The sequence below is a fragment of the Notechis scutatus genome, chromosome 1, assembly GCF_049901735.1.
Source record: "Notechis scutatus isolate UNSWTSFEM ecotype Mainland chromosome 1, rNotScu1.2, whole genome shotgun sequence".
NCBI lineage: Eukaryota > Metazoa > Chordata > Lepidosauria > Squamata > Elapidae > Notechis > Notechis scutatus.
The window spans coordinates 232727020-232741349 of record NC_142009.1 but is presented as its reverse complement, the minus strand read 5'-3'; the positions used below and the strand labels follow the sequence as shown (position 1 = coordinate 232741349).

Genomic DNA, 14330 nt, shown 5'->3' with positions numbered 1-14330 from the left:
TGCACCTGAAACGAACCCGCGTCCCTTCCCCGTTCCTCTGCTACTGCAGCCTGACCGGACTAATTCAACGACTCTTCTTCCTTTCCTTTCCCTCTTTGGATTTAAACGTGCAGAGAACGGAGTTAGTCAGGGCGCTTTAATTTAGAGAGAGAGAGAGAGAGAGAGAGAGAGAGGTGGGGGGCGGGGGAAATCCAAGGAAACTATCGGAGATGCGACGCGGCCGGAGATGGTTTCCAGCGGCGCAGCAAGCGCACGCCCACATTTCGCAGGAAGCGCTTTGTGTGTTTGGCTCAGGTGTTGGCTGTTGTTCAAGCGGGGTATGCTGTTGCAAATGCGTTCTATCTCTTGCAGAGGAATTGTCTCTTTTTGTTGTTGTATCTGAAAACTGCCTTTATTGTTAATAATGGAAAGGGGAATATATTTATTTATAAATGGAAGGAGGACAAAGTTTTGTTTTTAAAGTTTGTAGGACACATTCGTTACTTCTTACTCAACTCTGCATTTGGTTCCTCTGGGGTTTTTTTCTGTTACGTTTTTCAGATAAGCTAGAAATTGTCAAGAAAATGAACATGCCCCCCACAAACAACTAGCTAGAATTTAACTAAGTCTTCTGGGGATAGTTATCTGTAAGTGTGATTGTGAACTTCTGCAAAATGGTGACACTGTTCAACTTGTGCTCATCTATAGAAAAATTGTAGTATTACTTACTTTGTTGCTTACTAACTGTAGAAATCAAATCAAGATAAGAAGCTAAAGAAAATAAGAAAAGGAAAAACAATGTTTGACTTCTTCACTAAAAATCTGAGCATGTGGCTGTGTAACTGCACAACTGTCTTTCCCATCTGAAAACAAAATATTTCTTTAACATTCTGTTGCATTCTGTTCTCCTTTTCCTTTGTTTTATGCAGCATCATGGCTGAAGCAAGACAACCCATTCATCTTCTAGATGTTTGCAATCAAAAATTCTCAGAATTCGTGTTCAATGCTGAACACAAGTGCTTGATGTGGTTGAGAGAAATCGAGGAAGAAGCCATGAAGATATTTGATAGGTATAGAATCTTGAATCTTACAAAATGGAAAGATGGTTAAATTTTTTACTCCCAAGGGCTGTAAATTGATTTGGGGGAGGGGGTCGTATTTTCACAGCAAAGTTTATTGCCTAGGGTGGGACTTTTTAAAATGACTTATAGAATCCTAGGGTTCCAGGAAAACAGTTGGGAGTTCTGAGAAAGGCAAAATAATAATAAATTACTCGAACCCAGCTACATTTCTATCATTAGAGCTTTGTCTCTTGATCAGTGATTTGGGTATTTCTAACCAGCAGGTTCTGCGACCTGAAAATGTTTGAAAACCTGTAGCATAAAGCAATGTTTCTACTACAGGTAGTCCTTGTCAAAATTTATGTTGCTAAGCGAGATAGTTGTTAAGTGAATTTTGCCTCATTTTACAACCTTTCTTGCCACAGTTGTTAAGTTAGTAGCATGGTTGTTAAGTGAATCTGGCTTCCCCATTGACTTTATTTTTCAGAAGATCACAAAGGGTGATCACATGAGCCAGGGACATTGTAATTGTCATATATATGAGTCAGTTGCCAAGTGTCTGAATTTTTGATCATGGGACTAGGGATGCAGCAACAGTTGTAAGTGTGTATTATGGTGATAAGTCACTTTTCAATGCCCTTGTAACTTCAAATGGTGACTAAACGAATTATTGTAAGTTGAAGGCTAGCTGTATTCTGCAAGAAAGGCAAAATACATAGCTTCCCACTTCTTGGGAAGGAAAGCAGAGTGTAAGAAAACACCAGTCACTGGGAGTCAGGTAACAAAATTTAATAATAATACTGTACTTCCTTTGTCCATCCTCTTCCAAAAAAGTCTTATTAATTAGGAGTTTATTAATTACCCTGAATTAATGGATTCCTTTCTTATCAATGTAAGGAATGAAGTTGGTCAGATAGTAAGTCAAGTTACATTTCAGCATGGGTCATGAAAGCAAGATACAGACTTCCTTTATTGTTGTTAATTGCAATTCTTCAGATCAATAGGTTGTTGTTATACACAAAAAAAAAAAAAAACAGTGTACACAGCAAACGAGATAACTATGTTGGATTTTGTATCACAAATCACTAGTCGAACACTTTCCAAGTGTTTAGGACTGCGTGATATATTGGTGGATTGTGCGAGCAGATCCCAATAAGGTGGCCTTCTGCAGCTGACCAATGGTGATTTTGTCAGCGCCAATTGTTTTCAAGTGCTTGCCTAGGTCTTTAGGCACAGCACCCAGTGTGCCAAGTACCACTGGAATCACCTGCACTGGTTTATGCCAGAGTCTCTGCAGTTCGATTTTCAAGTCCTGATATCTGGTGATTCTTTCAAGTTGTTTCTCATTGATTCTGCTGTCACCAGGTATGGTAATGTCAACGATCCACTCTTTTTTCTTCTCCACAATCATGATATCCGGGGTATTGTATTCCAAAACTTTATCAGTCTGTATTCGGAAGTCCCACAGTAGTTTTGCATGCTCATTTTCAACCACTTTTTCAGGCTTATGATCCCACCAGTTCTTTGCTACAGGCAGATGGTAGTTGTGTCACAGGTTCCAGTGGACCATCTGAGTGGCTGTGTTGTAATGTTGTTTGTAGTCAGTCTGAGCGATTGTCTTGCAACAGCTCAGTATGTGATCAATGGTTTTGTCCACTTTTTGCAGAGTCTGCATTTGTGGTCATCAGCAGATTTTTCTATTCTGGCTTTGATTGCATTTGTTCTGATGGCTTGTACTTGGGCTGCAAGAATCAGGCCTTCTGTCTCTTTCTTCAGTGTTCTGTTGGTCAGCCATAACCAGGTCTTTTCTTTATCTGCTTTTCCTTGGATCTTTTCAAGGAACTGTCCATGCAGTGCTTTGTTACACCAGCTGTCAGCCCGAGTTTGCATTTCTGTTTTCCTGTATTGATTCTTGGTTTGCTGTACTTTGAGCAGCTTCCTATTGTTGACCTCCATCAAAGCTGGGTTTTTAAAATTGTTGTTATTATTGTTATTATTATTGTTGTTGTTGTTGTTATTTTGGACCAGTAACAACTTTAGTACCGAACCTGAACTGATGCCCAAAACACCATCTCAGAAGAAGTATCGGAAAAAGAAGCGATCTTCATTGTTTAAGGATGAAAATAAAGAACTAATTAGAAAAAGGTAAAAAAAAATGGCTCACAATATTTAAGCTTTTGATTTTGGAATTGTACCCAATTCCAGGTTGTTCGGATTTTTCTTGTGCTATAAATTGCACAAGGTCTGCAGTCCCTCTGTGTATCTGTCCATGTAAAAATAACTTTTTGATGTTTGGCAATATAGATTGATAAACTAATGCAACTATCAGATTTCACCAAGATCATGTTCTTCTCTGTGCTAGTAATATCTTCCTACATACTACCATAATATAAATGCCCTCCCCTTTTTATTTTTCAATTAAGTCTTTAATCCTATTTTTCCATATTGACTGCTTTTAAAGAGCATTTATATATACTGATAGACTTAGTTGAAATCAATATGGTTAGACAGCTGTTGATGGAGTAACCTACGCTCATTGGTGACTAAAGAAAATTCACTGGAACATATTTTTAAATCTCCATTTGGACAAAAAAAAATAGCATGGTGGATGGAGTCACCAAGGATCTTCAATATCATTAATGTTGATGTTCATGGTCCTCTAAAATAAATAACTTGGTTTACCCAAAATAATGTTCTTTGATTTCTAAAGCAAACAACTTGCTTCTTCCTTTAGTTCTTTAACCTTTGATATGATTAAATGTTTTGATAATATTTACAAATCTTGGCATAACCTTATTAATATTAGGCCCAGATGTCTCACAATTGGAGATACAGGAAATGCATTGGTGTCTCCATATAATTTACTTTTAATAGATATTATTGTAAAAGCTTGCTATGTTACAAAACTTCATATATAAATGATAGTGCTTCATATATAAATTATATTTTCATCTCCTAAAACTTCTCTACAAAAGCTTCCTTTTTTCATACTTGTTGAATTTCCCTGCAAACTGCTTGATTTATTGCATGCCAGTCCATGAATTTTATTTAAAGTCAAAATATTACCTTTTACCTTTCTCTGGTGAAAATGAAATGATTGCAATACAGTTTAACACAAAGCAAAAGTTCCTTATATTCACTTATTTTCAAGGAAATTTCCTTCCAAATGCACATGGAGTGATTTAATCCTAGCTATTTTGTATTTTTAAGACAGATTTATGTGCTTATGCATTTGTCTAATGGTTACCACATTACTGCATTACTATTAATATTAATATTCTCATCTTTCCTATCACCCACCTCTTCCCACTTATGACTTATGCAGTGGTGCGATTCAATTTTTTTTACTACCGGTTCGGTGGGCATGGCTTGGTGGGCATGGCAGGGGAAGGATGCTGTAAAATCTCCAGTCAGGTGGTATTTGCCGGTTCTCTGAACTACTCAAAATTTCCGCTACCGGTTCTCCAGAACTGGTCAGAACCTGCTGAATACCACCTCTGGACTTTTGACTGTATGACTGTAACTTGATGTTTGTATCTTTATGATTTTTATTGATTGTTTCCTAGTATGACTTGATTGTTTATTTGTACCCTATGACTATCATTAAGTGTTGTACCTTATGATTCTTGACGAAATGTATATTTTCTTTTTATGTACTCTTGAGAGCATATGCACCAAGACAAATTCCTTGTGTGTCCAATCACACTTGGCCAATAAAGAATTCTGTTCTGTTCTATCTATTGAGAAAAATTGCTCTATATTTTATTAGGTGCCTAGTCAATCTAGTAAATACATAGTGATGTAGGAAATACAGAGAATTGTTTTAGTTTCTACCCGAACAATTTTATTGAAATTGTTTTAATTTTTGAATTGATCATTTGTTTCTTTTTTAAGATTATCTAAAGGACATGGCAGTGGAAAAACTGAATCCTTCCAGAAGCATTCTCCAAGAAGAGTACTGAATAACCTCAATGTGGGAGATACAATATCTTTGCCAGATATTATGACAAACTCTTCTAAGGGAAGTTCAAAAGTTCAGTCTGACAAGATAGCTATGGGTCCAGTAGGGGAACCACTTGTTACTGGCTGCTGTAAAAATGGTGTAGAAGAAAAAAGAAATGAGGTCATGAATGGAATTCCTGAACTTTTTATTGTGCATTCAGATGATCATTTAGCTGATATTTCAAGGATCACTGAGATTCCCACCATGTCAGAGAGTCCTGTAATGATAGTCCCAGACATCACTGATCCAATAAAGGCAGAAAAAAATGGGATTAAACCAAGATTACCAAGTACACCCACTCCAAAAGAATCTTTAAATGGGAAGCACACATCTGGAAAAGAGATTCCACCCCAAGAATTAGTTAATAATAATTTAGATCCAGAAGGAGAACTCTCCCAAGGCCTGAAAGAAAGTTCTGCTGCCTCCACGGGGCCTTTGTCGGCCCATCGTCATCTAAGTAGACCACACAAAACTCCAAGGATCTCACTGGTGGAGAAATACTCACTCAGCAATAAAAGAAAAAGCACAGTTCGAAAATCCATTAGCAGGACAATTGCCAGGAAGCAAGCATCTCAGGACTCATCATCTGCTTCAAGTCGAGTAAGCTGTAAGTAAAGGCAATTAACCATGTCAATGTGCAATTGTTATAAGTTGGAAGAGAGTTGATAGGTCCAACTGTTTTTTCCCCCATAAAAATATGATACAGGGCTTTCAAAGGGGGCATCTTGCAATGGTCAAGACACATTCAGAGTACTTTAAAGGTAGGCATTGCTTACATTTCCCACTGAAGTTAACATGCGGACCTAGAAAACAAGAGATGTGAGTTTGAGCATAAAAGCTGGGTGACTTTGGGCCAGTCGCTTTCTCTCAGCCCAACTCACCTCATGAGATGGTTGTTATGGGGAAAACAGGAGAAGGAAGGAGCATTATGCATGTTTGCTGCCTTGAATTACTTATAAAATAATAAAGGTGGACTAAAGATCCAAAAAATAAAATGCAAAATTACATCATTTGTCATGCATGGTGAAAGTGTAAATGGCTTGTAACTGGATCATCTGAGATAGCTGATTATTTCACATATGATATATTGTTCAGAGACCTCAGCATATTTAAGACTGTATCTACTACAATTATATATTATAATATATTAGATTAATATCTGGGCTTGCCTCTTTTCTAATTCAAATTTGGTATGGATCTGCAGAGCATTATTTGCTTTCAACTCTATGAAGTCAAACTTGAATCTTGAATTTATTCAGTTATTTTAAAGTGTTTCTAGCCTTTGTTGGTAACATGTTTCCTGAAAAAACTATGCTTTGTCAGCAGAATTTGCATGTTTATACTAAACATTATTACAGGTACTCCGGGGTGGGATTCCACTGGTTTGCAATGGTTTGGGCGAACCCCTTGTTCCGAAGATCAGCTGGCAGGGAACCGGTTCGCTACAACGATCATGTGGGCCTGCCCCCCCGCCCGTGCTCTTTCCTGTGCTTTATTTCCTTTTGTTAGCGCACAGCTGATTTGCGCGGCAGAGTGGTTTGCCACGCCTCAGCTGTTTTATTCACAGGGACTCCTGTAGAAGGTGCATTTTTTTAAACGTGGAGCGCACGGGCGGAGCTGAACCGGTTGTTATACCAGTGGAGTCCCACCCCTGCAGGTACTCATAACATACCTTTCTTGTAAATCCAAATGAATATAATTTTTGGAATGAATAACTAGCTCTCTTTCTACTGGGACTATACTGATCAAAACTAGGCTTTGTTTGACAACATAGGTCTATTTTGGTGGATGAATTTAAGGAAATTATTATTTTTTATTATATTTAAATATCTTTGCCAGTCACTTTCCAAAGACTCTGAGTGGTTTACAAATTATTTAAAAGATAAAAACAAGATAAAAACAAATGCTGGAAAGTGCTAGAATTCCTCCTGCATTGGATGTGCAGTTTCTCTTTTATTGAAAGCAATACTCATATGTACTCCTATACTTACTACATACTTACTATGCTTACTATATTTATTTAGTCTAACGTTTCCATTCTCCAGGCCATAGTTCCACTGAAGTAGTTTTGAATGATGAAAATCACAAACATGGGTAAGCAAACTTGAAAACCTTTAAAGGATTCTGATAATGTAAACCTTACTGAGTTTCATTTAGAATCAATGAACATTTTCTGAATCTGTTGTAAACCTTTTTTTAAAAAAAGATTTGATTAGAATCTTATGGTTCTATTTACATATTCAAAATTAACACTATGTTAAATGATTCAGAATCATGTAGCATTCAGACATCTGATTAAGAAGTTGTGTTTTTCTAGAACTGGAAAAGAGGTTATTCCTGGTGTTCATCTCTTCTCCATCAGTGTCACCAATTCATTTTTGAGGAATGGAACAAAGATTACCATAATATATCATTAGACTGTGTAAAATACCAAATTACAACAACATTTTCCTAAAGTTTGATTCAATGGGAAAAAAATAATCCAAGGTTTAAATGTGTGATGGAAGAGTGGGTGAACCAGATATGCAGATTTATACATCACTTCCAGTTTTTTGTTGTTTATTTACTTTGGTTTAATTATTGAGTGTAAGTATTTATATTTCTTTGGGACAAATATTTTCAAGGATTATTTTTTTCAATCGTGCATGTCTTTGGAGGTTATTGTTAAATGGTCTATACAACCCATTCCAGATATCTCCCATCTTTTTCTTTAAGAATCCATCTAATGAATAGTTCATTTGTCAACTAAGTTATCAATTATTGTAGTAAAATTCTTCTTTCCCAAGTTTTTTTCTTTCATTACAAGTTTTATACATATCAGATACCAGATTACGGGGGCACCTTCTAACAGGTTTTAATGTGCTTTGATTTAATTTGGTATACTTGGCACAAAGACTGGTCATTGCTTGTATTTTAGGAAATTGTACAATTCAAATAATTTGTACTGTGCTACTAAAGATCAGTGGTTCTTGTTGGGTACTTGGATCTGATACGATCATTTGTTTTCAAGTCCTTGGAGACAATAGCGTATTCACTTTATAGTTATGCCACATGCTGTATAAACAAGTGGATACTAGTTTTATAATATTTACCCATTAATAAGAATGTTTAAACAATGATATCCATATATATATATGGTATTCAGCTTTGTTCAGGTATTTTCCCACGTCATTATAGTTGTGCTTTTAAAGTTGTAGCAACGTTTCGGCAGAATCTCATCTGCCATCGTCAGGCTTCTGTATGGTGTTAGTCTGTGACTCAGACTTTCACAGCCATTTCTGTTTTAAATTTGGTGCTAGCCTACTGCTGTGTTAGGATGGTTTTTTCTTCATCCTGATTGGTTGGGAGTCTTAGTCTGTGTTTATTGTTCTTGGAGTTTGCTGTGTTCTGCTTGATTGGTGTTTCTAATATCTGTCTGTTTTGTAGCATTTTTTTGTCTTGATTGGCTCGCAACATTGTGTTTCCTGTATTGGAGGCTTTTAGTGCGGCTTGGCTTTGGGTAAACAGACGGCTATCATTTATTAGGAAGCTAGGTTTCATCTGGGTGCCTGATTGGGGTGTGTTTGAGCTGGAGGTATCGGGGGGGGGGGTCTGTTTGTCCCCAGGTGTTTGCTTGGCTTGTGTTGTGGAGATTTTTTTGTTTGTGAGTGCAGGCTTCCAGATAATTGACAGTCTGGTGGAGTCATCCCTCCTATTCATGGTGTCAGGTCTTTTTTCAATCTCTATGGCTTCTCTGATAATTCTGTAGCTGGGGTTTTCTATAGTGGCTAGGGTTTTGGTGCCATTGAAGTCGATGCTATGACCTGTGGCTTTCATGTATTGGACTTGTGAGGAAGTGTTCCAGCTTTTTTACTGCATTTTTATATTCATCCAGGTGGGTACTTATTCTTCTATTGGTCTGTCCAATGTATGTGGCAGGGCATGATGCGCAGGGGACTTCATATATGCCTTGGTTTTCCAGGTCCATTTTATCGTTGGGGTTTCTTAGGATGGCTGCTATTTTTCTGTCTGTTTTGAAGGCAGTCTTGATATGATGCCTGTGTAGTATCTTACTGATTTTGTCTGTAGTACCACTCCCGCGGGGGGGGGGGCGGGGGGGGGGGCCCCCCCCCCCCCCCCCAGGGGGGGTTCCCGCCCCCGCCCCCCCCCCCCCCGGGCCCCCCCCCCCGATGTAGGACAGGACAGCTATTCCATAGATCTGTTCATCTTCTAGGTCTCCATTATGTCTCAGTGTGATTTTGTGGATCAGGCCTGTGATTTTGCTTTTGTGGAAGCCGAACACAGCAAACTCCAAGACCAATAAATACAGACCAAGACTCCCAACCAATTAGGATGAAGAAAAAAGCATTCGAACACAGCACGAGGCTAGCACCAAATTTAAAACAGAAACGGCTGTGAAAACACACAGATGAACCCAATACACATGCCTGATGATGGCAGATGAGATTCTGCCGAAATGTCGCTACAACTTTAAAAGCAAAACTATAATGATGTGGGAAAATACCCGAACAAAGCTGAATAACATACATACATACATACATACAGACATACATACATACATACATACATATTGATTATATGATACATTGAACATTGATCATATTGAACATTAAGATATTGAAGATGACATAGATGATGAGGAAAATGGAGTGAATGATTGCAGGTTATACCTACAAAATAAAAATCAAAGCAAGAAATGAGTATGTGTACCTTAGTAAGTTTATTAAAGATGCAGAAATGAAAGGAAAAATAGAGTACATAGATACTGGTAAAATATAATGAATAGTATGTGGATTGTTGTGAGGATTGTTTGAAAAAATGCAAATAATTGTATTTAAGAGTGTGCTTCTGCCCACTGTCATGTGGAAATGAGAGGTGGATGTGTTAGAAGAAATGTGAATATAAGTTGGCTGCAGTGGGAATGAGTTGCATAAGAAATATTAGTAAAATAGAAAGAAGTACTAGTAGGACCAAGAATGAATTGGTGAATGAATGTTGTTTTAATATAGAAATGAAAAAGAAGTGCTACACATTGTTGATATGGCCACTCAGAGAGAATTAATGAGGATTAAATTACAAAGCTAATATATGAAGAAAAAAAATGAATAGATGAAGAATAGGAAGACATATGATAGAATGGAGTTGGCGAGGTTCTGAAAATGTCAAAGCTGGTAATTGGAAAGAAAAACAAGACCCAGTAATGAAATCATTAATGAATCAGTAATGGAAACAAATATGGCCTACAAATGTAGGAAATTATGGAGAGCACTATGAATGACTTTGTTGGAAACTAAAAACTAAAATAAAGTTTAGTTGGATTTCCTTTTTTCCCCTTTTATCTCCTACCTGTTTTTTAGTACATTTGACTTTTTCTTATATTTTGCATAACATTGAAAGGAAATAGTGTGTTGGGTATATAGTATATAGTGTGTTGCAGGAACTGGGCTTGGCTAGTCTAGTAAAGAGAAGACCAGGGGAGACATGATAGCGGTCTTCCAATATTTGAGGGGCTGCCACAGGGAGGAAGGGGTCAAGCTATTTTCTAAAGCTCCTGTAGGCCAGACAAGGAATAATGGATGGAAACTGAACAAGGAGAGATTTAACCTGGAAACAAGGAGAAACTTTCTGACAGTGAGAACAATCAACCAATGGAACAGCTTGCCCTCAGAAGTTGTGGGAGCTCCATCAGTTGAGACTTTCAAGAAGAGATTGGACTGCCATTTGTCAGAAATGGTGTAGGGTCTCCTGCTTGGGCGGGGGGTTGGACTAGATGACCTACAAGGTCCCTTCCAGCTCTGATTATCTGTATCTATATACACAGGTAAGCTTGATTCAGCAACCACACTTGAGACGAGGAAACAGTTGCTATATGAAGTTTTGACTATGCTTATGATCTTATTTCAACTTTGCTTTGCAGACCTGCAAAAGTCATAAATGCAAGGACTGATTGCAACAGTTGTAACTGTAAATCATCACTAAATGAGACAGTCGTGTGTGTGTGCGCGCACGCACATGCGTGTGTTTACACAGACATCCATTCTCACTGTTTTTTGCATTGTTATTTTGTCTTTAAATAATGTCTGTTGATCACAGTACATTTAAATAAAATAATGAAAACTGGAAAAAAGAATGGTTAATATTTGCCCAAATTTCTCTTTAGGCCTTTGACACAGAATGCTGAATTAGGAGAGGTAAGGTCTTGAAGATGTGGCTATTTGTGTTTACATGATTGCCTTTTGCCTTTAGTGCAGTTCACTGAACTCTGATCACAATTCTTAAGATAGCTCTAAAGTTATACGGTTGAATTTACCATTTCAGTTAATTATTTAGTCAAGGTTGTGGGTGACCAGTGCTTCAAATCATCTATTAGAATGCATGAATTTTAATTCTGTGGAGATGTGAGAATGTCCAGCCCTACTGAAATCAATGGATTTAGGTCCATAAACACATAGGATCTGCTGGCACAGAAAATAAATATGCTATTCAGCATAGTTTTCAACTTCAACACTACAGCTTAATACCCAATGTGATTTTGAGAAAGCGCTTTTATTTGACACTTGTTTTCCATTCATAGGTGTTTTTTTGAGAAGAATTAATGTTGTGCAATTATTTCATTTAAGGGGTTTTAACATTATATAATGGTGAACAATCAAGTAAAGGAAATAACTTGAAGTTACTACTTCAAAGTGTGGGGTATTCTTAATCTCTGTTGACCTAAATTTTTTTAAAGCAAGCTATTCCTTTTTATGGACTAGTTTATATGTCTGGGCTAAATTGCAGATGATAGTTTTATGGAGTGTCATTTCAATCTCAGTCCATGCAGATACATACATATTTCTCATAGTCTAGTCTTTCTAGACTGTGGAAAGTTTAGAAGTTTTATTTGATCTTCACATGTAACATATATTCAGACTCCCTGGTAAGTATTTTCATGGCTTTGACGGGGTCTCTCTTACTTGGTATTAACCGGAAATTTTGCTTTTCTTGAAGATGGAAAATAGAAAATTAACTGGATGTTATGACACCCCCCCCCTTTCCTTCATTGGACAATGTGAGAAATGATTGTTACTGTATTCATATGTAAGTAAAGGCTTCCTTTACTTACATATAGTGGAGATGAACACTTGATGAAACATGTTAATGTTGCTTTCTTAGTAACAATATGGAAATAGTTTGCTGTTGCCTATTACTGAATTCTTTTTTCCATTTCTCATTCCACCCAAACACTGCCCATCTTTTTAAGAACAGAAAAAGTCAGCTCAGAGCTGCCACATTCAACATGTGAAATGTTACTTATTTAACAAAAATGAAAAATAACCCCTCTTGCATTTGTTCCCATTGATAGCCCTGCTGCTTTAAACCCCCCCACCCCATTTTTCTAATCGTGGTACCTTGACACATATATTCATTTTAAAATGAGAGTCCAGAAATGGGAAAATATGATAAGAGCAATATTCTTCGATATATCTCTTTATCTAGAAAGTGTAAAAATAATATATTGTGTTTTTTTTCTTAGCCTCTGAACAGTCTGCAAAAAGAGTCCTGTGCTCTGGATGCACCTAGTCTAGTTAGCACCCCTAAGCGCAATCCAACACAATTTGAGAGGCACCAAGATAAGACTTGCAGTAAAGGTAAATAATGTCATGAATAGATAAGGAATTTTCATTAAATACTATTAAAACCCTCAATAAAATTATTCTGTTTTCCCTATATAATTTTTATGTCTATGATCTTTGTCTAGACTTTTGTTTTAAGTCATAACATGAACAGTTGTCATTATATTTGCTAGTATACAATATTTAGTATCTTGTCACTGTAATTAAAAGCATTTTATGAAGCAGTTTTGAATCTTGATATAGTTTTTCTACTTACGGTACATTAGTGCAACTAGGAACAAGTTCTGTCTACAATATATGCTTTATTTCAACTTAGCTGTTTTTATCAGGCAAAAAGATGGATTTTGTGACAAGATCTCTCTTATTAATTGTGCTTTTCTTGCAGACCGACTTGAGACTACAATTACTGACTCCCACATCAGTAATTCTGAAGATTTAGCCAGGAACAACAGTCCCCCTGAACAAATGCAGAACATCCGGTATTCCTTCCTTCCTTCCTTCCTTCCTTCCTTCCTTCCTTCCTTCCTTCCTTCCTTCCTTCCTTCCTTCCTTTCTTCCTTTCCTTCGGTTTCTTAGAATTCAGAACAGTAATCATTTGAGCACTTACCTAAAACTGCTTCATTTAGAAAGAGCTATCTTAAAAACTCTAGCTAGTCTTTATATTAAATATTTGTCTTTTAGGTTACAAGCATTTTTTAAATAAAAATTTCCTATAAATTTGTGCATTTTTCTGGCAGTCTGGCTGTTATAGGCATTATAGCCTAGATTGCTTCTGTAAGAACCTGCTGTATATATAATACTGCAATGCTGAGGTTATTTAGAGAAAAACTGAATTTAGAAAATTTACCTAAATGTTTCATTGAATTTAGAGAGAGTGAAGTGATTTAGTAGCATGGGCAACATATCTTTCAAATAATATCTGTGTTTTTACTGTGGTCACTGCTGACTTTCATCTCAAGTAGCATGTTGGAGAACTTGTTAACAATTACCGTAATACTTCAAGAATATAAATCATACTATTTTGATATACATTTACCTGTCAGTATTACATTTATGAAATTAAATATGAATGGTTTAATAGAATAGAATACTTTATTGGCCAAGTGTGACTGGACACACAAGGAATTTGTCTTGGTGTAAATACTCTCAGTATACATAAAAGAAAAGATATATTCATCAAGAGTAAAGAATCATAAGGTACGACACTTAATGATAGTCATAGGGTACAATAAGCAATCAATCATAACTAGAAAACAGTCAATATAAATTATAAGTATACAAGTGACAAAGTTACAGTCATACAGTCACAAGTGGGAGGGGATGGGTGATAAGGAGTGATGACAAGATTTGACAGTAATAGTAGTGCAGACTTTGTAATAGTTGAACAGGGTTGAGGGAATTATTTGTTCAGCAGAGTGATGGCTTTTGGGATAAAACTGTTTTAGTGTCTAGTTGTTCTGGTATGCAATGCTCTATAGCGTCATTTTGAGGGAAGGAGTTGAAACAGTTTATGTCCGGGATGTGAGGGATCTGTAATATTTTCACAGCCCTCTTTTTGACTCGTGCAGTATACAGGTCCTCGATTGAAGGCAGGTTGGTAGTAATTGTTTTTTCTGCAGGCCTAATTACTCTCTGAAGTCTGTGTCTGTCCTGTTGGGTTGCAGAACCAAA

At 36.8% G+C, this 14330-nt stretch overlaps 2 protein-coding genes across 6 annotated transcripts in view; one reads left to right on the top strand and one right to left on the bottom strand.

The window, feature by feature from the left end:
- INCENP (inner centromere protein) overlaps positions 1-140 on the bottom strand; it is a 29406-nt gene extending 29266 nt beyond the window's left edge. Inside the window, exon 1 of one of the 3 annotated variants that reach the window (XM_087950656.1) lies at positions 17-140. The gene's annotated coding sequence lies outside the window, so the exon portion shown is untranslated. The remainder of the gene's footprint in view (positions 1-16) is intronic. The other 2 variants (XM_087950661.1, XM_087950658.1) reach the window with 2 other exon arrangements.
- Positions 141-166: 26 nt separating this feature from the next.
- LOC113424557 (inner centromere protein-like) overlaps positions 167-14330 on the top strand; it is a 30648-nt gene continuing 16484 nt past the window's right edge. The window contains exons 1-8 of one of the 3 annotated variants that reach the window (XM_087950664.1): positions 167-317; positions 909-1049; positions 3069-3185; positions 4935-5650; positions 7089-7137; positions 11204-11234; positions 12560-12674; positions 13045-13138. In XM_087950664.1, coding sequence (XP_087806790.1) covers positions 913-1049; positions 3069-3185; positions 4935-5650; positions 7089-7137; positions 11204-11234; positions 12560-12674; positions 13045-13138 — 1259 coding nt within the window. In that variant the 5' untranslated portion in view covers positions 167-317; positions 909-912. The other 2 variants (XM_026686318.2, XM_087950663.1) reach the window with 2 other exon arrangements.